Here is a 21656-nt window from a genome sequence, read left to right on the forward strand (position 1 = left end):
AGAATATGTCCCCGCGGAAAAAGCTTGGGAAAAAAAACATACCCTAAACAAGTTTGGCTAGTCTTAAAAAAAGAGCTTTGAAAAAAAACATACCCTAAGACATTTGATCCTGCAGTTGACAAGTCCTTAAAACTACCCCTTTTTTTTAAATAAGTGTTTTTGATACCCTTAACGAGTGCACGCGCGACCCACGTCCAAAACTGAAAAAACACCCATTTAAACGCATTTTTTGGTCACGCGTGTGACTACAGCAATATATTTGACTGGAACCGGGAGACTACCGGTAAATTCTGATGCAGAGAGTTTGGAATCTAGACTTTACTCAAGATATTTTATAGCCTAATTGTTAAAGGTTAAGTCCACCCCACAAAAAATGGTTACTTGAATAGAGAAAAATCATACTAGTAATGTATTGCGATTGAGGCACTTACTGAATTAATTGCCCCTAGCTCCAAGGTGTATAATATTCCTTGGTAGTACGTGGTGTCCCGAGTCCAGCGAAGGTCTAGAGGTCCTGTTTGTTGCGGCTGAACACGTACTTGACTTGACCTTCATTCTCCAGACACAGAACTCTCACTCTTAATTGGTCATTGGGGTACATATTTGGGGGTATTGTGGGCGCGCCATGCGTAATGTTCATTCATGCACGGAGGTGAGTGAAGGGCTATTAATTGTCTATATGGCCGGTTAAACCCAGGCGACATTGTTTAACGACCCTTTATGCAACACTAGCATAGTGCTGAAAATTTCATCAAAAACGGATATGAAATAAGAAAGGTATGACAATTTAGATTTTTGCTTATTTTTCACAAAACAGTGATATGCACAACTAGGTGAGTCAGTCGATGATGTCCATCACTCACTATTTCTTTTGTTTTTTATTGTTTGAATTATACAATATTTCATTTTTTTATAGATTTGACAATCAGGACCAACTTGACTAAACCATATAGTATTGAACAATGCTAATTCCACATGTTCATGGAGGAATTAATAGTTGCATCACTTGAAAATGAGGAGAAAATAAGAATATTTCATATAATAAAATACAAAAGGAATAGTGAGTGGATGATGTCATAGTATCCTCATTTGCATACCAGCCAGGATGTGCATATAACTTATTTTGTGAAATTAAGCGAAACTTTAAAATATCATAGCTTTCTTATTTTACATTCGATTTTGATTAAATTTTCAGCGTTATGCTAGTTTGATTTTTCTCTTTTTATTCAAATCAACATTGTTTAGGTGGACTTGTCCTTTAAATATAAATCAGTGCTTGCATATTACCTCCCTACTCAGGTACCAAAATATCTTTCTGTGGCAGTATGAGATTACTGCAAAAATTAAAAAATTCAAATTGAAATTTCATTAAGTCGTGTAGTGTACAAAACCATATCAAAATCAAAGCAAGTGTTTCATAGTACAGCTACATGTATGCCATAAATGAAGTTACGGATGAAAAATCTTAGAAAAAACAACTTGGCAGTTCACGTTTCCTTTGTTGGTAAGTCAGGCGTACATGTACATGTAAACAGCTTTTTAAAACACACCCCCAGGGTAATTCAATTTGAGCAGAAATCTTCTTTACTCAGTAGGTGGTTTCAGACCGCCTCGAAATTTGTCAGTTCCAGGTATTCTCTGATCAGAAAATACCAGGTATTTTGGTAATGTGAAAGCAAACTACGCGTAATTTCCCCGAAAGAAAATACCCACTAAATAGTAGGTACTTGGCGAAATTACGAGAACTTTCGCGGGGATTTTTCCAAGGTCGCAGGTATTTTGGCGATGTGAAAGCAAATTACGGGAACTTTTAGCCCAGCGGGTCGTTGGCTGCTGGGCTAGTGATTTTGAATCTCGCGCCTTGCCTGCTTATCAGACCATACTGCGCATGCTCGTAACTTCGGGAACTTATCCCGAAAGGGTATGTTTCAGGGCGGTGTGAATGCAGGAATAATTAATGGGTATTTTTTAGCCTAAAAAAGTTCTCGTAATTTAACGGGGATTCTTGTGATCGAGGCGGTTTGAAACCACCTAGTGATAAAAAATATATATTTTCTTCAACAATTTTGAGGTTATTGTAAAAAAAAAAAAGAGTGTGCTGGGAGTGAAAAGTGGGGAACAAGAACAAATGGATATGGAGTAAATTATTGATGAGGGGGCTATGTATAAGCCAGCGGGAAAAAGTTCGACAACTTTATTACAAATATCCAATGTCGTGATAGATTTTGACATAATATTGAGGATACTGTAACAGGCCTGTACTGTAATAAGATATTTCACTCTTCTCTCTTTCCTTTTTTTTTCTTGATTGTTTTAGGGGGGGGCAATCCCACCATCTGTACACCATTTTGAGAGGTACTGAAAAGTGAAAATAATCAAGATAGTGAGAAGACAGTATAAACATGTTTATTCCTCATTCTCAAATCTGCTTCAGTTAAAGGAGAATGAAACCATTGGAACAAGATAGCTTGTGTGAAAACAGAAAAATCAAAGAAACAGATCAACGAAAGTTTGTGAAAAATCGGACAAATGGGAAAGTTATGAGGATTTGAATATTGCGATCACTAATGCTATGGAGATAGCAAATTGGCAATGCGACAAAGATGTGTGATGTCACTTGTGAACAACTCTCCCCATTACTTTAGTATATATTTCACTTGAATTGCCTCTTTTATCACATCTATCCATAAATCATACTGTTCTTTCTACATGAGGGCATGTAATTCCTTTTTTTTAAGAATACATCATGGATAAAGAGTTTGTATCATCATAAGAAAAAGTAAAAATATACATTTTTAGGGTATTTCATAGTCCACCAAAGGGAAAGTTGTTCATCAGTGACATCACACATCCTTGTCGCATTGCCAATGTGAGGATCTCCATAGCATTAGTGATTGCAATATTCAAACGCTCATAACTTTCTCACTATTTGTCCGATTTTTCTCAAACTTTCTTTATTCTCATTCTTTGATTTTTCTGTTTCTACACAAGCCTATTTGTTCCAAAGGTTTCATTCCCCTTTAAAGAAATCCTGTTTGTGACAATGGGGGGGGGGGGGTAAAGGGCTTTTAACCTGTTTTGAATATCATCAAATCCTTCAAAACTATCTTAATAAACAAAACTTATGAGGAATATATGTTGCTATGAACTTCTTTGCTCCATCCCCGAACTAAAATCAGAGAAATTTCAAAGTCCTGTGATTGAATTGCTCATAGGATTGGTGTCTTGAGGCCTGGTCACACCGCCCGAGCGTTGTTGGAGCAGTCGTGGAGCAGAGAGAAAAAAATCATCACCGCTCGCTACCGTTCACCATTTTCGATTTCGATTATTTTTTTTACTTTTTCCCCAATTTTGTGAGCGAAATTCGACCCTCTCCCTACCGCTCCACGACCGCTCCAACAACGCTCGGGCGGTGTGACCGGGCCTTTACATGGCAACAAAATCCTTTGGAAAGCTTTGAGTTCTATTTGATGGCTTAAAATAGAGTTATCAAATACATGGTCCTGTTGCTTGGCTTGGCAATCTTTCTGGTTGCGAAGAATCAGACCTGACATAAAGACCAAGACTACCCCCAACAAGTTTTGAATTTTAAGAAAACAAAAGACAAGGATAACGCTCAAAATCTCTTCAATATTGGTTGATGTACACTTTTTTAATTTTTTGCCTCCATGATTTTGTAAGTAAGGAAGTATAGAAAATTACGGTGGCACCTAGTTTCACAGATGATGATGATAATGATGATGACCACGATGTTGATGATGATGATGTTATTGTTGTTGTTGATGATGATGGAGATTCATACAATAATGATGGATAGGATAAAAATGAAAATATTAAACTAAAATGAGAATTAAAACTAGAAGTATCACTGAGGGTGATGAATACCCCCACCATACGCCATTGTCATGGCAACAATTTCCAACACATGGAAAAATATGTGTTGCCTAGAATTATCCCTAGACCAATGCATGAGCTAAATATCATGAGAATTGGTCAAAAATAGATGAAGTAGTTCAAACTGCAAGATTTTCGCCTAATTTGTGGCATACATGTTGTTACCATGGCAACTCGATTTCCGACATACACAAAATATGCGTCTCGGACATCTTTACCTTGAAACCAATGAGTGAGCCAAATTTCATGAGAATTGGTTGAAAATTGATTACCGGTAAGTAATTCAACCCGCAAGATTTTCACCATATACATGTAATGTCGTTACCATGGCAACATGACTTCTGACGAACACAAAATATGTGTCTCTGACATCTTTACCTTGACAATTTCTAACACATGGAAAAATATGTCTTCCACATCTTCACCTCAAAACCAATGTGTGTGCCAAATTTCATGAGAATTGGTTAAAAATTGAGGAAGTAGTTCAAACTGCAATATTTTACCTTATTTTTGCCATGATATCCTGGTACCATGGCAAAACAATTTCCAACACATACAAAAAATATGTCTTGCACATCTTTATCCTAACACCAACATGTGTGCCAAGTTTCATGAGAATGGGTTAACTGAGGAAGTAGTTTGATGCGCAAGAATCCTATATACCCCCTTCAAACTTCAAAATAATGCAGGTATATACTAAATGTAATTATATATTTTATTTTAAATATTATTGCACGCCTGATTAATGGTAGGGGAGACCGGGGTTAGTTGGAACATGGGGTAAGTTGAAAAATTGTAATTTTCTTTAACGCCTGTAAAGTAAATATATGCAATACTGCCCTCAATTTATTGCAATAATAATTCAACACTGTTGTATTATTAATAGCAATAAACTGAGGGCAGAATTGCATAAATTTATTTTACAGGCGTTAAAGAAAATTACAATGTTTCAACTTACCCCATGTTCCAACTAACCCCAGTCTCCCTTAAGTAATGTATGCATCAGAACAAATAAAGAGAATACACTATTGCTTCAATCTTCAAAGCGTTTAACTCCAGAAATTATACACGCCCACAGGTATACTCACACAGCATGTACTTCGGAAGTTGGAACCATCCACAAGAGGTGGTTTCAGACCGCCTCGAAGTTCGCCAGTTCCAGGTATTCTCTGAGCGGTAAATTTACCCGATCAGAAAATACCAGGTATTTTGGTAATGTGAAAGCAAACTACGCGTAATTTCCCCGAAAGAAAATACCCGCTAAATAGTAGGTACTTGGCGAAATTACAAGAACTTTCGTGGGGATTTTTCCAAGGTCGCAGGTATTTTGGCAATGTGAAAGCAAATTACGGGAACTTTTAGCCCAGTGTGTCGTTGGGCGCGGCGGCGCGGGTGGCTGCTGGCTAGTGATTTTGAATCTCAAGCCTTGCCTGCTTATCAGACCACAGACCACACTGCGCATGCTCGTAACTTCGGGAACTTATCCCGAAGGATGTGTTTCGGGGCGGTGTGAATGCAGGAATAATTAACAGGTATTTTTTAGCCTTAAAAAGTTCTCGTAATTTAACAGGGATTCTTGTGATCGAGGCGGTTTGAAACCACCTATTGAAAGTAATGTGAAGGATGTGTACTGCTAATCATTTTCAGGGGTTTTTAGATTTGGGAATTGATAATATGTAAGGGAAGGCAGGGTAAATTGTGACACTTTGTGCATTAAGAATTGATTTGAATAATATTGTAGGAATACATGTCAGTAACTTGCCTTTAAATTTGATTATTGGGAAATATTTTTCACCTATAAATATTACGTTTCTACCCCCACACTAAAAGTCATTGCGACCTTTGAAAAAAAACGATGTCAAATGGCTCAACTTGCCCCATATGTGGGGTAAGTTGTGCCACCTTCTTGGGTAATTTGAGCCACAAAAACTATGTCCAAAATGTATGTGGGAAGCCAATTTTTATTTAAAGTCTTTTCACTTGCTTCAATATTCTCTATAAATACTAACATCCTCTAAAAGTAAAAGAACTGTCATATGGATTTGCTCCTTTACATGTATGCCTGCAGATCAATGGCTTTTTAAAGATTGGTTTTTTTTTTTTTTACTATACATTACCATAAGAATTACCATGGCTCAACTTGCCCCATGTTGGCTGGCTCAACTTACCCCAGTCCTAACTTCATGCAATATTTTCACATCCACACATTTCTTATGCATCCATCATGTAAAAGACTGACAAGAATGAGAATCCATACCTGGACTAACAATATTGTTCTTATTTCTTTATATCATTTAAAGATGAGTGTGGGTAAAAAGCACTTTACTATCTATTTCACACCTTTGTTTTACTTTTTTGGCTAAAATTTGCATTTTTCTTTCTAAAAAGGTACTTTTTTTTAAAAGTTGAAAACAATTTGGTGGGATTAAGTGTTATGCAATGGGTCATCAATACATAACACCACCATAATGTGACTCATTCATTATTGGCCTGGGGCTGGTGGCTCAACTTGCCCCTATGCTCGCCTTACCCCGCCTTCCCCTACATGTACATGTCATGGATTGCAATTTCTATAGAAGTACACAGCTTTTACAAGGTCGATAATCAATTTTATTTTGGACCTCAAATTGGCAACAATCATTGATTATCTATCCACTGTTTTGAAGGAAAAAAGACACAATATGGATAGAAACAAGAGACAAAATTAATGATCCCCTACAGAAATTTTCAAGCGGCATGCTTAATTTTCTGTAGGGGATTGAAGCTTGCCATTTCTTTGCCTAGGAACACTACAGCGAATCTATCAGGTGTAATTTGTTCAACATGATCCATCCTTCTAAAATCAAAATTCTGTCTCGTTCAACTCTTTGTCTAATTGCAATCTTAACGCCTGGGTATGAACTGCTCTTTTGCATGTATGCCTTGCCTTAGAAGCTCCCTCTCTATCATCCCTCAGTGAAATGGTCAATATGGACCACTTTACATTTCACTAACTGTAAAGACTCAGAATTTTCACCAGACCTTCAAATAGGGCAGATCGTACCAGATTGGACGCAATACATTGTACTTTGGATGGCCTAGGCCAACCATTGTGGACAAATAATAAGGCAAGTAAAACTGTATTGTATGTAAACCTGTCTAGATCAGCCACTGCCTTGAAATGCTTTAAAAACTATTTGGAAGTGTTTGCACCTTTGAATGTTCGTAACCGAATGAATATCTGATTTACATGTAGATAGCTCGCCAAATCCACTCAGTCAAGTGCTCAAGGCACTAAATTATGAAGGAAATTGAGAAGAATTTTATCAATGTTTACCGTAAACCTTTCAATATTTATCAATGTTTATGAGGTTTTTTTCCTTTTTAAGTTTGAATGTTTTTAAATGACTTCAGGAAGACTAACCCTAACCCAGAACTTAGAGGAAGAGTTGACAAATTATCTTTCCCCCAGGATAAGGAAACGGGGGTAACAAGAGATCTGGAAGAGGAGGAATCGGAATATAAGTATCTGAAAAGGGTGTAGCTTTTAAAGGTCATCCTGAAAAACAATTTGTTGTAAAAATAGCAGAAAATATAGTAAAAAAACATTGCTGAATGTTTGAGGAAAGTCCATTAAAGAATAAGAAAGTTATTAGAATTTAATTTTTATTATTTCTGATGTCATAAATGAGCAGCTGCCCATATGTTATGTGATATGAAATGCATAAATTTCAATATTTAGTGGTTCATAATGACTTATTTTTGTTTTCTTGTTAGGTAAGAAATGATTTGTTTTGACATAGCCTACTGAAGGTACAGTAAAAAACATTTTCAATTTTCTGAGAAAATGAAATTTCATTGATTTTTTTCTTTTTAACACATGATATGTAGGAAATCTGCTCACGACATCACAAATCAAATACCGGGTAATTAAAATTGTAATAACTTCTTTCAATCTTTGATTGACTTTTCTAAAACCTTCGGCAATATCTTTTTACCATAAACTTTTTTGTCAGGGTGAACTTCCCCTTTACTAATGAACAGGGATACCGTGAAGATCCATGCTCACAGTGAAAAGCTAAAAATAAAATCTTTTAAAAAATGATAAATTGTTTTTCAGGGAGACGGTGGCCCAGTGTACATACATTGTAGGATTGCTAAATTGGGAGTAATGTGAGAATATTGGTGAAATTACAGATACAAATACCACTGGTCATTAACATAATTTTTTTTTTAAATACAGATTTGTAATATGAATATAAAGTGCTAAACAATGAAATTAAATAATTGGCAACTTACATGAATGCAGAACTGAAGCAGAACTAAAAATCTGCAAGGCTAATGCCATGTATGGACACAGCAAAATGCCTTTTTTTATGAATCAAGGCTTGGATGGCTGTAGAATTGATATCCCTGATCTACTTTGAAGGGCCAACATTCACAATGTGAGTCAAACAAGGTACAGGTTCCAAGTTCAAACTATAGAGGGCAGTATTATTGTAAAGAGGAAACTTTCAATCAAATGCACAATATCAACAATACAGTGGTTGCCTTACCCATGTGAACTTTACACTGAAGGTGAAGAAGTTCTAAAATATTTTTTTTTAATATATATTTCAGGAAAATGATTAGTTATAGAGAAACGAGAAATGAAAATCAGAAAACTTATGAAAAAAATTCCTGTCCAGTTATACTGTGGTCCAACATGTTATTTCCTGTGTTAGATGCACCAGGAGAAGAATGTGGTCATGAAATGAATATTATTTTAAGCAAGCCTAAATTATTTTTATTACACTTTATTGTTCTAATTCTGGCTTATGATAAACAGGATTTCTTCCAACCATTTCCCATTGAAAATAGATTTCTGTACTAGAACTTGAACTATAAAGCTTTGAAGGGGAAATTCACCAATACTGATAGATAGTTTGCTATATTAAAAATATCAGAAAAATAATAAACGATATTAGTGAAGATTTAAGGACACTCCAGCAAACAGGAAAGTTAGTAGAATTGTAAGTTTTGGATTTGTAATAAATAAGCCACTGACTCGCATAAAGTAATGTGATATAAAATACATTAACGGTGACAAAAAAAATTCTGTCAGGAGCATGTTGATACATGAATACTGAAGGTATGGTGGTGGGTGGGCCCCAAGTCTGCGCACCAAACAATTTGAGTTAAGATTTAACATGAATTTCTTCTTATTTCACAAAATCTTTTGGTTAATAGTGTTCCTTATATTATTAAAAGTGTACCAAATTTCTCATTAAAAAGTGAAAGGATAAGATTTTCTTGAAAAAACCTCGGGCAGTCATTTTCAGATTGAAAAAAAAAATGGTACCCCATGTCTGCGCACACATCCGCTTTGCACACGATTCAGGGATTTTGATGACAAATGCTGCATTTTGAGGCCGTCACATGAAATGCCCTGAATTCATTATTTTTCCACCATTTTGAGTCAGATTTTTTATTAATACCTGTCTATGTAGTGCATGTGTAAAGTTCGCGCTCGTTGCGTATCGTCTGCAACTAAAATCACGCAGATACGCGGGTGCGCAGACTTAAGAGACCGCGCAGACATGGGGGAACTGACCATACAACAGAAACCAAATGTTTCATTTCTTAAAAGATATGATTTATGAAGCAGCTGCTCACATACATGTATTATGTCACAAATTAAAAAATAAATAAATTCCTAAAATTTTTTCAAATCTTGATTGATATTTCCTCAAACCTTAAAAGAGAAATGCCAGTAGTTGCAGTAAACACCAATTTCATGAGAAAGTCTGTAAAACAAGGCTTAATCGTCAGTATATCATCGAGGATCTAGATCCGGTACAGTTACATAAACTGAACTTTGTGAAATCTTGAAATCTATGCTGAAAAATGTTCACACCGAAGATCAACAACACAGATAAGCGCACGTGGGACAGTGTATAATCATTGCTTTGAATGTCGGGCCCGACGCTTGACCCGAATCCTGTGCTTATTTGCTGATTTCTCAGCAATTACACAATTTCTTCCAGAATCCTTTGGCACATACATGTATGTTTTATACAGACACTTTGGTGGTAATTTCATTGGATTCTGTACAAACTCATTTTGATATCGTTACCAAAACTGGCATTTACCTTCAACATTTTGTTTTTAATTCTGCTATTTTTACATGAGACCTTTTTTGTCAAGGTTAAGGTCCCTTTTAATGGACCAACCCTTTGCCAAAAGTTTTGACAGGCTCCAATTATTCAACATGATACAAATTATAGGTTAGATACATGTGTCTTTCACAAAAGTTGCATTTACGACAGCATCGAAGAGTGAGACAGTAGTATACTGGACCTGAAGACACAGCCGACAACCATAATTGTGAAAATTCTACTCTCTTTTTCTTTCTGTCTTAATTTCAAGCCTAAAAATAACTTTGAAAACTTACAAAAAATCATTCTTATATTAAAAAGTTTTAAAAATCCTATTTCGAGGGGAAAAATTACAAAGTATCTAGTGTCCCTTTTCCCTTCCAAATCGTAATATGATAAGGCCCTACTAATTAGCAGCTCTGTAGACTATTCTAAGAATAAGGTGACAATTGTATGATACGTGTAAGTTCTAGCAACAAGATGCTTCAAATATTTTATTATTAGTAGCCTAGTAGGTCCATGCTCAGACTTTGGTAAGGTGCCCATTTAAACAGTCTTAACTTAGAAGCAGGTGACGAAAAATGATGTTTCCTACTAGATATAATTGCCCCCCCCCCCCCCCGGGGCACTTACATTGATAAGTGGATACCATGCGCGACCAAAAAAACACGTAAAAGGATGTCTTTTTCAAGATAGGGCATGTTACGTACGTACCATAATAAGGGTGTCAAAAACACTGAAATAATGGGAAAAGGTTATGTATTTCACCAGGAAATTAAGCTACCGTATACGTGTTTAGGGTCAAATTTGTGAGGATATAAAAAATCAAGACTAAAAAGAAAAGGATGCCTTTTGTCCCAACAGTCAACGCATGTTTAAAGTATGATTTGAGTGAGGTGGGTCAACACTAAACCCAATGATGTACATGTAGGTATAAAAGGTAAACCAGACGACCGACGTCCATGACATAGCAATTAAAATATAGCTGTACTTGTTTAGGGGTTCAATTCAGGGAATACTTGCCAAGTTGAAGAGCATCATTTTGTTTCCAATACTTCTTAAGGGTAGGGTTTCCAATACTTAAGGGGTGCATTTAGGGTGCTTTTCGAGACCCCATGGCCGCGCATGGTATCCACTCATCAATGCAAGTGCCCCCCCCGGTATGATTGTCTAATGGGGTTGTTGCAAGAAACATGTGATCAATTACAAGTCTTTTTGGTGCCTAATACAAGTATGTCTTGCAATTAATTGCAAATTAGTGATTGATTGCTAATCTGTTCCTTGAAACATGAAATTTTTTCCCATTTGCTACAGCTAAAAGTGATCTAACAGTTGTAAAATTGCAGCAGAATATTTGCAATTGATCGCAAATATTTTCTTGCAACATCCCCTAGGCTAAGACTCTTAAGAAGAGACTGGGATTTACATGGACCTCTTTTCGACCCTACATAATTGTAGGCCTACATGTACAGTAACATAAAAGATGTAGCAAGCTAGTTGTCTGTTTGTGTACTTTGTTGTAAGATTTGAAAGAAAGGGGGGTTCTGATAATAGTACCCAGACAGATTTTTGCCTTGAAAAAATTGCGAGACAAGAATTCATACTGACTAGACTAGAGTAGATTTCTAATTCTAGATGAATGTAAAATGACCTCCACTCCAGCCCACTCATCCTACGAACGAGGTTATAATATAACCTAGACAGCTGGCAGCCGTCTGTTTCGAGGAGGTAATGGTGTTTTTTTAACATTTTTTTTTTCTCCTCATACACAGACGGCTCGCTATCGTGCAGCCACCATTAGGGGACTTGCAATGCAAAATCCCCCCGTCGGGGCTCTTCAATTTTTGTCTTTAATGAATAGAAAAATTGACAATTATTGCAACCAAAATGCAAATTAATATTGCCTCTTGACATTAATTGCCAAAAAAACGGAGAAAAATCAAGTTAAAAGGAACAAAAACAGTAAATTACCTCGGCTGTCACGCAAATTCACTTCCCGTTTTGTCCGATCTTAAGTACATAAACTATGGCCATTGAGTCCCCTGTACAGATCGCGCTAGAACTTCGGTCTCTGTATTTGGTGAGTGAAAGCCAACAGAGTTCAGCTGAACAACCAACATAACAGAGACCGAAGCTTTTGGTCTAAATATAACCCCGGGGGGCCACTTACATTGACGAGTGGATACCATGCGCGACCAAAAAAACACGTAAAAAGGATGTCCTTTTCACGATAGGGCACGTTACGTACGTAACGTGATAAGGGTGTCAAAAACACAAAAATAATGAAAAAAGGGTATCTATTTCGCTAGGAAAATTACGTATTTAGGGTCGAATTTGCGGGGATGATAAAACAAAATTAAAATGTTTTATAAAGGATGTCCTTTTTGCCCCAACACTACGTGTTTAGAGTCCTATTTGCGCGAGGTGTAGAAGGTGGGGTCGCACTAAACAAAATAAGGTAAAGCCAACGACCGAAGGAACCGTAACAATAAAACATTCCTGTACTTGTTAAGGGGTTCATTTCAGGGAATATTTGCCAAGAGTATCGTTTGGTTTCCAATACTTGTTAAGGGTAGGATTTCACAAGCCAATACTTGTTAAGGGGCGCATTTTCAGAATATGGAAATTACGTGTTTAGGGTGCTTTTCGAGACCCCATGGTCGCGCATGGTATCCACTCGTGAATGGAAGTGGCCCCCCCGGGAATGTCGGTTTAGTTTAGTTTACTCCAACGATGTTGTAGGACGAAGCCTGTTCATCGATCAAAGTAGAAATGTCTATTGTTGCTCTCCTTCAGACAAAATTAGATGCGCTACTTATGTTGGCATGGAGGGGTGGCAGGGGTATCGTAGACAGTGAAAAATCCCATGGAAACACACAAGAAACGAAAATTACTCAAAGTCATAGGCAATCTTCTCCCAATGCTTATCCAGTCTATTCTTAAAAGCAATCACTGAACAAGCAGTAACTACATCTTCTGGGAGACTGTTCCACACATCTATCACTCGGTTAGCAAAGAAAAACTTACGCACATCAAGACGCGAATATCTTTTCTCTAGCTTTAAGGAATGACCTCGCGTTTTACCACCCAGCGTTTTATAACCCAGCGTTTAATCACCCAGCTCCAGGGACCAGGCCACTAACTGCACAAATCCCTTCTTTGAATATCCAAAGAATGAAGAAGACCTTAAATCCCTTATCACATCTCTGGTAACCAGCCATTCATACAATAAGAGAAATATTTCCACCAAACACACACACGTCAATGGGGAAACTGTCTTGCACTGTACAAAGAAAGGATCCCGCATCTCTTGCCTATCACACTCAACACAGTCAACACACACGAAATAGCGCATGCAATTTGCAAACTCAATCTTGTCGAACAGATTTTAAAATACATGGAAAAAACAAGCCATTCCTCATACTGAAATAAATTAACTCGTCTCTCATACTTACTATGGACGGTCTGACACCATGATTTATTCTCTTTTGTCCAATTTGGCATAATAAATCGTCTAAATCTGCTTCAGAAGATGTGCCAGCATGCGTGCATGCGGCATATTTGAAGTTGAAATATTGTTATGTTTACGTTTTGTACTTGTACGTTGTACACGTGATACCAATTCATTCATTCACACATCTCGCTAGCGCGCGCCTCTAGGCTACTCGACATGTGGTACTCGCAAGTCTGAAGTTGAGTTTATATGTATTTGACCCGGGTATTTGAAAAAAAATGCAAGCAGGGCCAAATACACGATTCTGGTTCGTTTAGAATTAAAATCACATTACGTTTGATTTGGAACTGAATTTGATAATACTTTACGAATTTTACGGGTGACCAATTAAGCCCGCAAGCATTCGACTAGAAATGGGGGGGGGGGGGGGGGGGGGGGGGGAGGTCGATTGTGACAAAGGGAAATTGAATCGTGAATAGCACATTGGCCTATGATTTGAAAAACGGCAAGGGAGTTTTAATCAGTTTTACACATACAAATACGATTGATCGATATATCGATTTCAAAAGAAAAACACTTCTTCATGTCAGTAATCATCATTTATAACATTTCAGCTCGCACGCTTTTTTTAATACAAGCGCGAAGCATATGCGAGCTGAAATGTTAATATGACTCCTGACACGAAGAAGTGTTTTCTTTTGAAATCGTGAAACCGATCTTGGCCTAACAATTTCGATCGCAAAGCAAGATATTGACCAGGAAAAAAAAGAGACACTATAGCATGGAGCTATAAAACACACTGTTGATAGCTTCCACTAAACAAATAAGGCGATAACGAAAAAATGTACGGAAAAGGGATAATTCAAACTTTTTCTTATATTCAGCACGATATAGTAAATAAAGAGGCTCTAATAGGAGAAATTATAATTTGTAAACACATTTTCGGCATTACTCCTATCATGGACCTACTAAGAGCGCATGCTCGATCTGTAATGAAAATCATAAAATCAGAACAATGGGATTCGAACCTGTCATCTAGCCTACTGCTTGCCGGGCAGCGACAACCACCACCGGGCTATTCTGGTTCACGGCCAAGTCACGATGAACTGGAATATACCCTCGATCCTCTTCTTTCTGACTCATTCATTATGCATATGCAGTCCGCCGTGGATGCAAAATAGATAGTAAATTAATAAGCTTCAATAAGAGAAATTATAATTTGTAAACAAATTTTCGGCATTACAGGAAATGCTCTAAATTATTCATTGCATTGGAAAGCTTTCATAAACCCAATTACTATGATTTAGGCGGCTAATAGCAGCATAATTTGGTCGTAAAATTGGAGGAGGACAAGAGTTATCCGCATTACTCTGATGCTGCTATTATCCGCATAATAGCGGCATCGGGATAAGATTTTGAGTTTATGAACGCATTTCCAAATAATGCGGATAATTGCCATGGTGCTGTCACAAGGTCACCCTTTTCCAACACAACCGCATCGGAGGGGGTGTGTCCAGTTGTCATGGCGATTATCCGCCTTTTTCAGGACGGGCGCTCGTAAAAATAATGCGGCTTATTTTCGGAGTTATGAACGCAATTTTTATTGAATTATCCGCATTACTCTTAGGCGGCTAATTGGAGGATAGGTTTATGAAAAGGGTATGCGAATCCCGCTAAACAAATAATGCAGGCGCGAAGTGCGAGTTGAAATATGACCTGAAATTAAGACATTTAAAACTTGTTTTTTCATTTCATTTATTTCTTTTATTTTAAATCTCACAAGTGCGAAGTAGGAACCTATACGTAATAACGATACATTTTAAGCACCATGCATGTACTCATGAATATATATGCCAGCGCGAAGCGCGAGTGTGGACGTTTCATTTTGATAAAAGGTTTGTTGCAAATTATCCCACTCCTTGCATTTTCTACACTGTTGTTCATACTGATTTAATACTTTCTTTCCTTTTCCCCGTCTTTGTTTCTCCCCCCCCCCCCTTATAATTCTTCTCTTTCTTTTCATTTTTGCGCCATCAATCAGGGGCCTCGCTATAGCTTTAGACCGGACTGGATCCGCCTATAGTATTTCCATATTTCTTCCTGCTCTCTTTCATTGTTTTGGTAGGCATTATTATATGAAAGGGGCGAGGGGACAAAGGCTTGAATAATACTAATAATAATAATAGGTCCATTTATATAGCGCAGCTACTATGTGCATATACTCTACTGCGCTTTGATAATTGGTATCATATTATTACCCCGGCTGTAGCTGAGCCGCCATATTAATAGGCGCTAAAGCGTTCAAGGAAAAATCATACCGGTACCCATTCACCTCACCTGGGTCGAGTGCAGCACAATGTGGATAAATTTCTTGCTGAAGGAAATTACGCCATGGCTGGGATTCGAACCCACGACCCTCTGTTTCAAAGTCCGAAGACTAATCCACTGGGCCACAACGGCTCCAATTATACTCCCAGATCGATTCGCAAAAATTAATTTCACTCTCAATTTCCACCAATATTTTCTTCTCTTCTTCCTCTATCTTCTTTCTTTCTTTCACTCCTTTTCATTTTCATTATTTTTTTCCTTGTTTTCTCTTACTTTCCCATATGATCTCTGATTCTCTGTTTTTCTTTATTGTAAGGAGGAGTAGACCTACGGCGTGGACACGAGATCGTACGTTCTATTTGCACCCCCCCCCCCCAACGCGCGGCCCCCTTTTCTCGTTTCATTCTCTTTTTCCTTTATTTTATGCTGGGATGGGGTGGGGGTATTGCCCTCAGTCATCCACCCCCTAGCTTGATCAGGAAATTCCAATCAATAATATGGAGGTGATGGCAGGGACTACGGAACCGGGGGAGGGGGGTCTTCCGCTCCCCCCTTTTCCGAAACCGTGTACAAAAACGTAAAAATGACAATCTGCTTGTGATTTTTTGGCATGGTCAGCCCCCCTTACAAAACCGTTCAGCGGCCCTTGTATCGAGTGGTTTGAGTACAGAAACACTAGTCAGAATACTATATGGAGTTATAAAATTCATTTTCATTTTATTGTCTTCATTGAAATTCGATTTGCTTATGTTATAAACATTAATTAGTTACATATACAATTATACGAAATTGCATTCTAAAGCGACAAATGCAAAGGAATTTTTTCAGGACAATGTTAAAGTTTTTCAATGTAAAAAGTAAAGAAGATCGTCCGGCCGTATAAAAGATCAGTAAAGAAAATACAGGTGCACGGTGAGATTATTGTACGTGCATGCGGATGGAGAAGGGAACGAAGGAATTTAGGAAAAGTCAGGGGCAGATCCCGTCTTCTTTTACCAATAAGGGGGGGGGGGGCGAAAAAGGTTTCCTCAATCGGCCGCTTAAAGCTGATTATTTTTTTGTTTCTCATAAGGGGTAGTCCTAACAGTCGCTTCTTAGCTATTCTTCTCATACAACTATACGCCCTACTTAAATAGTGCGAGCGCGAAGCGCGAGCTAATTTTTGTCCTGAAAATTTTAGGTTCTGGACAATGTTTGAGATCCTTTACAAGATGCGTATGTAACTAAATATTAATGCTTATCTAAATAAAAATGCATGCGCGTGTTTCAGATTTAAATCTAGAATCTGGTATTTTCCAAATATACTTTTATCATAAAAATCAATAATGTGAGCGCGAAGCGCGAGCTGAAAATATTTGATATTCAGACCTAAAAAGGGGCAATTTAAGCACTATATATTTCAATCACTGGGTATTCTTACGATACTGCAACAAATAAACAAATGATAAAAATAATTGTATTTATCAAAGTATCTTCTTCTTTCTTATTTATTTTCATACAACAAATTACAAAAGAAAACAAAATACTGAGTTATTCAATTCAACTTCAATTCAATCCATCTTTATTTAATTCACAAACCGATTAAAAAGGCCCTTTAAAATCAACAAACAGTTCAAAGATAACAATGTAGAGCAGCTCATCACAGAATATGTATAATGCATTTAGGTGTTTGGCTTGTGAAGCACACCTATAGGGTTAGGCAAGGTAGTCTGAATAAGAACACAGGGTTGGAGCATGAGGCTGAAGAAACGGGTCAAGTACAAAGAAGAGTCAGCAGAATAGATGGATGTAAAAGGAAATAAAAGTGAAAGACTGGAGAGAAATTTATCCATTCCGTCTTGCTTATCTTTTTTTACTTTGGAGCATAAATTTTGAGCTTCAAAGTAGAAAAGATGAGCAAGAGAGACTGGATAAAAATATGCAAGTATTTGATAAAAGAAGGCATCCCTTAAAGGGGAAGTTCACCCTGAAGAAAACTTTGTTGTAAAAATAGTAGAAAAAATAGTAAAAAATATTGGTGAAGGTTTGAGGAAAATCCGTTAAAGAGTAAGAAAGTTATTAGAGTTCAAAGTTTTGGATATGTGACGTCATAAACGAGCAGCTGCCCCATGTGTTATGTAATACAAAATGCATGAATTTCAAATTTTGTATGGTTCCTGATGACTTCTATTCATGATCGGGTGTAAAATGATTTGTCTATTGATATACAAAAGGTACAGTGAAAACCATTTTCAATTTTCTGAGAAAATGACATTTCATTGATTTTTTACCATTCGCTATGTAGAAATGCTGCTCGCATATGACGTCACAAATCAAATAATTGAAATTCTAATAACTTTTTAATTATTTGATGAATTTTTCTCAAACCTTCGGCAATATTTTTTATTATTTTTTCTGCTATTTTTACAATAAACTTTTTGTCAGGGTGAACTTCCCCTTTAAGGCCAGCCAAACTCATCCCAGTACATGGATACCCAGATGTAATCTACATAATGCTATCATTCAATGTGAGCTTGTATGAAAAAATATTTTTAATGTATTTAATCAAAAATAGTTCTTTAAGTATAGGATGGCGTATTATTCCAAAGCTTTGAACCATTCACTGTGATCGAGTTTGAAGAAAGTATTTTTGATTAATGGGGTATCGAGATGTTTGTTATGTCCATGTGTCTACTGTAGTGTAGAATGAAAGGAGTGTGCTGTAGAAAACGTGTCAATGGGGCAGAATTTCTTTGTGGTATACATGAATTAAACCGTTTGGTATCAATCGCAAAATATTCACCTACTTCAAGAGAGGATGGGGGGGGTGAGCACGGAAATCTGCATGCGTGAGAGTGCAGTGAACTTTTTTTTGAGGATCAGTGTACGATTCAAAGCTGTGGAAGATGCTCTGTACCGTATGTTTCCATGATTTAAGTATGACGAAAATAAAGTATTGTACAGTACATGAATTGTTTTTAAAGGTAAGATGCGACAATTTATAGATAATAGTACCGAAGTGTGACGTCAGTTGTCACTGTGGTGTCTTCGCAAAGTATTTTTGCTTCTCTGACAAATAGGTTGCAAGCGCGCGATTAAATTCCGATAGCAATTTTCTCCTATGAGAAACACACGCTTTCATTCGGCGGGTTCATTAATTTGTTTAGAACCAGGCCGCCATATCACCATGGCAACTGATGTCATCGCTTCGGTACTCAATTGGAGAGAGAAAAAATATTTCTACATGATAGCTGACTAAACATGTTAATGTTATATAACCTTTATATTACTTTTTTTTAATTTCTTTTAAAAATGGATTTATAACTATTCAAATTCAAGAATGTTTTTGGTCACACACTTGGCCCGTACGTGAGTGCCGTCGTTGTTATCAGCACTTAAAGGGGGAGTGAACTGTTTGTTGTCTCTCATTGACTGTGTGTTATAAATACATAGTCCGAAAATATACACTTTCAGAATACTACAGAGAATTCATTGATCTATAATTGTATTTGTGTAGAGAAACTAAAATGTTTTGAGGGGAAAAGTAATTGTTTTTCCTACTTGGTAACATAATTATTGCGGTATAAATGTAATGAGTAGTTAATTAGCATGTAATCATTCAAGTGGGTCTATATTACTAGACTACACAAGCATTATGGGTCAGGAAACTGGTCAGGTATGAGTAATTGAGGACTCGAGATGGCGCTATTGGATCGTATCTGCTTTAAAAGGGGATCCATAGTCAGATTTTTATCAGTGCTAATTTGTCCCAGATGAAATTCAACAACGGCATGTGATGATGCCCCATTTAGTACATATTTTCAATTTTTACGGCAGGCAACCGCACCCCCCCCCCCCGATCCGTGCCCGATTAAGGCTAAAATTTAAAGTGCATCTCGTATGCCTCAAAAGGCGAATCTTCCATGGATATGATTATTTTCCTTTTTATTTTAATTTTGCTAGAAAAGGAAAAGAAACACATGACACGTACGATGCGTGCATCCTCAACTGATAATTAAGAATAAAATCTTACTTGCGACGATTCACGAAGGTCTTATAACTCGCCGACGTCGATGGCCGGATCATCCCCTTTGCGGTAGCACTCGTTTGCTCATCGTTGACCATTTCGTCATCCTTTGTTGGAAGAAGACGATTCACTTCATCAAGCTCATTCTCAGCAGCCATACTTATTTCCAAACGAGCTCAAACAGAACTGCAAGCTTTGCGAAGGGCATGCCTTCCCCTGTTATTACAAAGTGAAAACAAGATACAAAACTACTACCTTTTCTCACCCCATTCGATTCATGCATCGGCATATAAACCTATATTAACCGATCATCGAAGCATGCTGTTTTGACGCATACAAATTTGATTCAGATCGATGAGCTCGAATTAAGTACAACGTGCAATTTCTTTGTTCAAATAGTGAGGGTATTATACCCCATAAATGAGAGAGAAAACAAATCTATTGTTGGTAGCCACTAGCGTACCTACGGGGGGGGGGGGGGCAGACTGCCCCCCTGACGAGTAACAACCCATGTAAAGGACTTATCCCCCCCCCCTGACGAGCTTGAATACCTTTTTTTCTTTTTTTTTTGCTTGTCACTTTTTTTCTGGTACAATATCCTTTGTGATTGACGACCTTTTTTTTTGCTTGTCAATTTTTTGGCGGACGGTTCCCCCCCCCCCCCCCTCCTGTGGAAAATCCTAGGTACGCCACTGTTGGTTGCATGGGAGGAAATCCCACGGGCCGGACAGGGGTTCGCGTTACCCCCCCCCCACACACACACACACACACGGCTAAATAAGAGGCCGGGGAAAGAAAACAGGGGGAAATAGGAGAAAAACGGAAAGAAAAACAAAAAGAAGGAAGAAGACAGAAATAAGGTGAGGGGAAGACATGGAAAATAAAATTCTAAAAATCTGTCATGTAAATAAATGAATAAAATTTTCACCAACTCTTCGTGCTCGCATTGCCTGTTCGATGTCATAATTACCTTGCCCAATTGACTGATATGGGGCATAAAATATCAAGTTCTGAAGTCATCATACAAACATTTCTCGGACATCGAGCTGTAATCATATTTTTTATGGAATTTCAAATTGATTTTTTTAAACTAGGTATTCGTTTTTGGTCTGATTATGAACATTTTCAGCTCGCGATGTGTGCTCGCAGTATTTGATTTTTCAAATTTTCCGCCAGTTGTTTATGACTGAACCGAAAGCAGGCCTCCTCCGTACGTCGGTGTCGGAGGCGGTAACACCCCCCTCCCGTATCAGAGAAAGCAACAAAGGGAAGGGTTGATCTTTAAAACTCAAAGGGCAAACCAAAATGTGCACGGGCAAAACAATAATTAATCATTTTTTATGACATGGGTACTAGTACTCTACAGTCAAAATATTTTGTGTTTGTTGTTTGGAACCAATAATAATATTGAATAACACTAGATCCACACGTATTTTTTTTTTCACTTTGGCCCACTCATTAAAAAATAGACTTACCGTACACCCCTAAAGTTCATCTCAACTAATCGTGGTGGGGTTACCCAATCGCCGATCAAAAAATTGACAAGCAAAAAAAAAAGGATAAATAAAAAGGTCATTATTCACTCTAAAAACAAATCAGTCAAAAATGACTAGTTAATACTATGGTAGTTGGGTGCAACTGTTATTCTAGTCGTATTTGACTATTTTCTAGTCACATTTTACTAGAACAGAGTTATTTCTGACTAGAATATATGTCAGAAATGTGATGTGAATATCAGTGATTGCCAAATCATTTGCTCCCAGCTGACTACTGGTCTAGTCAATTTGACTGATTTGTTTTAAGAGTGTTTGTAAATCAAAATTATAGAGGCTGTTTTGTCATTTTGTTCCCTAACTGT

The 21656-nt window shown here is 37.3% G+C and overlaps 1 protein-coding gene across 4 annotated transcripts in view; it reads right to left on the bottom strand.

The window, feature by feature from the left end:
* LOC121428224 (probable cation-transporting ATPase 13A3) overlaps nt 1-20075 on the bottom strand; it is a 75195-nt gene extending 55120 nt beyond the window's left edge. For 2 of the 4 annotated variants that reach the window (XM_041624841.1, XM_041624840.1), the window contains exon 1: nt 19805-20075. In XM_041624841.1, coding sequence (XP_041480775.1) covers nt 19805-19956 — 152 coding nt within the window. In that variant the 5' untranslated portion in view covers nt 19957-20075. Of the gene's footprint in view, nt 1-8172; nt 8313-13465; nt 13649-19804 lie in introns of those variants that run through there. The other 2 variants (XM_041624842.1, XM_041624843.1) reach the window with 2 other exon arrangements.
* Nucleotides 20076-21656: the final 1581 nt, after the last annotated feature.

Source organism: Lytechinus variegatus, chromosome 14 (genome assembly GCF_018143015.1).
Source record: "Lytechinus variegatus isolate NC3 chromosome 14, Lvar_3.0, whole genome shotgun sequence".
In the NCBI taxonomy this organism is placed as follows: Eukaryota; Metazoa; Echinodermata; class Echinoidea; order Temnopleuroida; family Toxopneustidae; genus Lytechinus; species Lytechinus variegatus.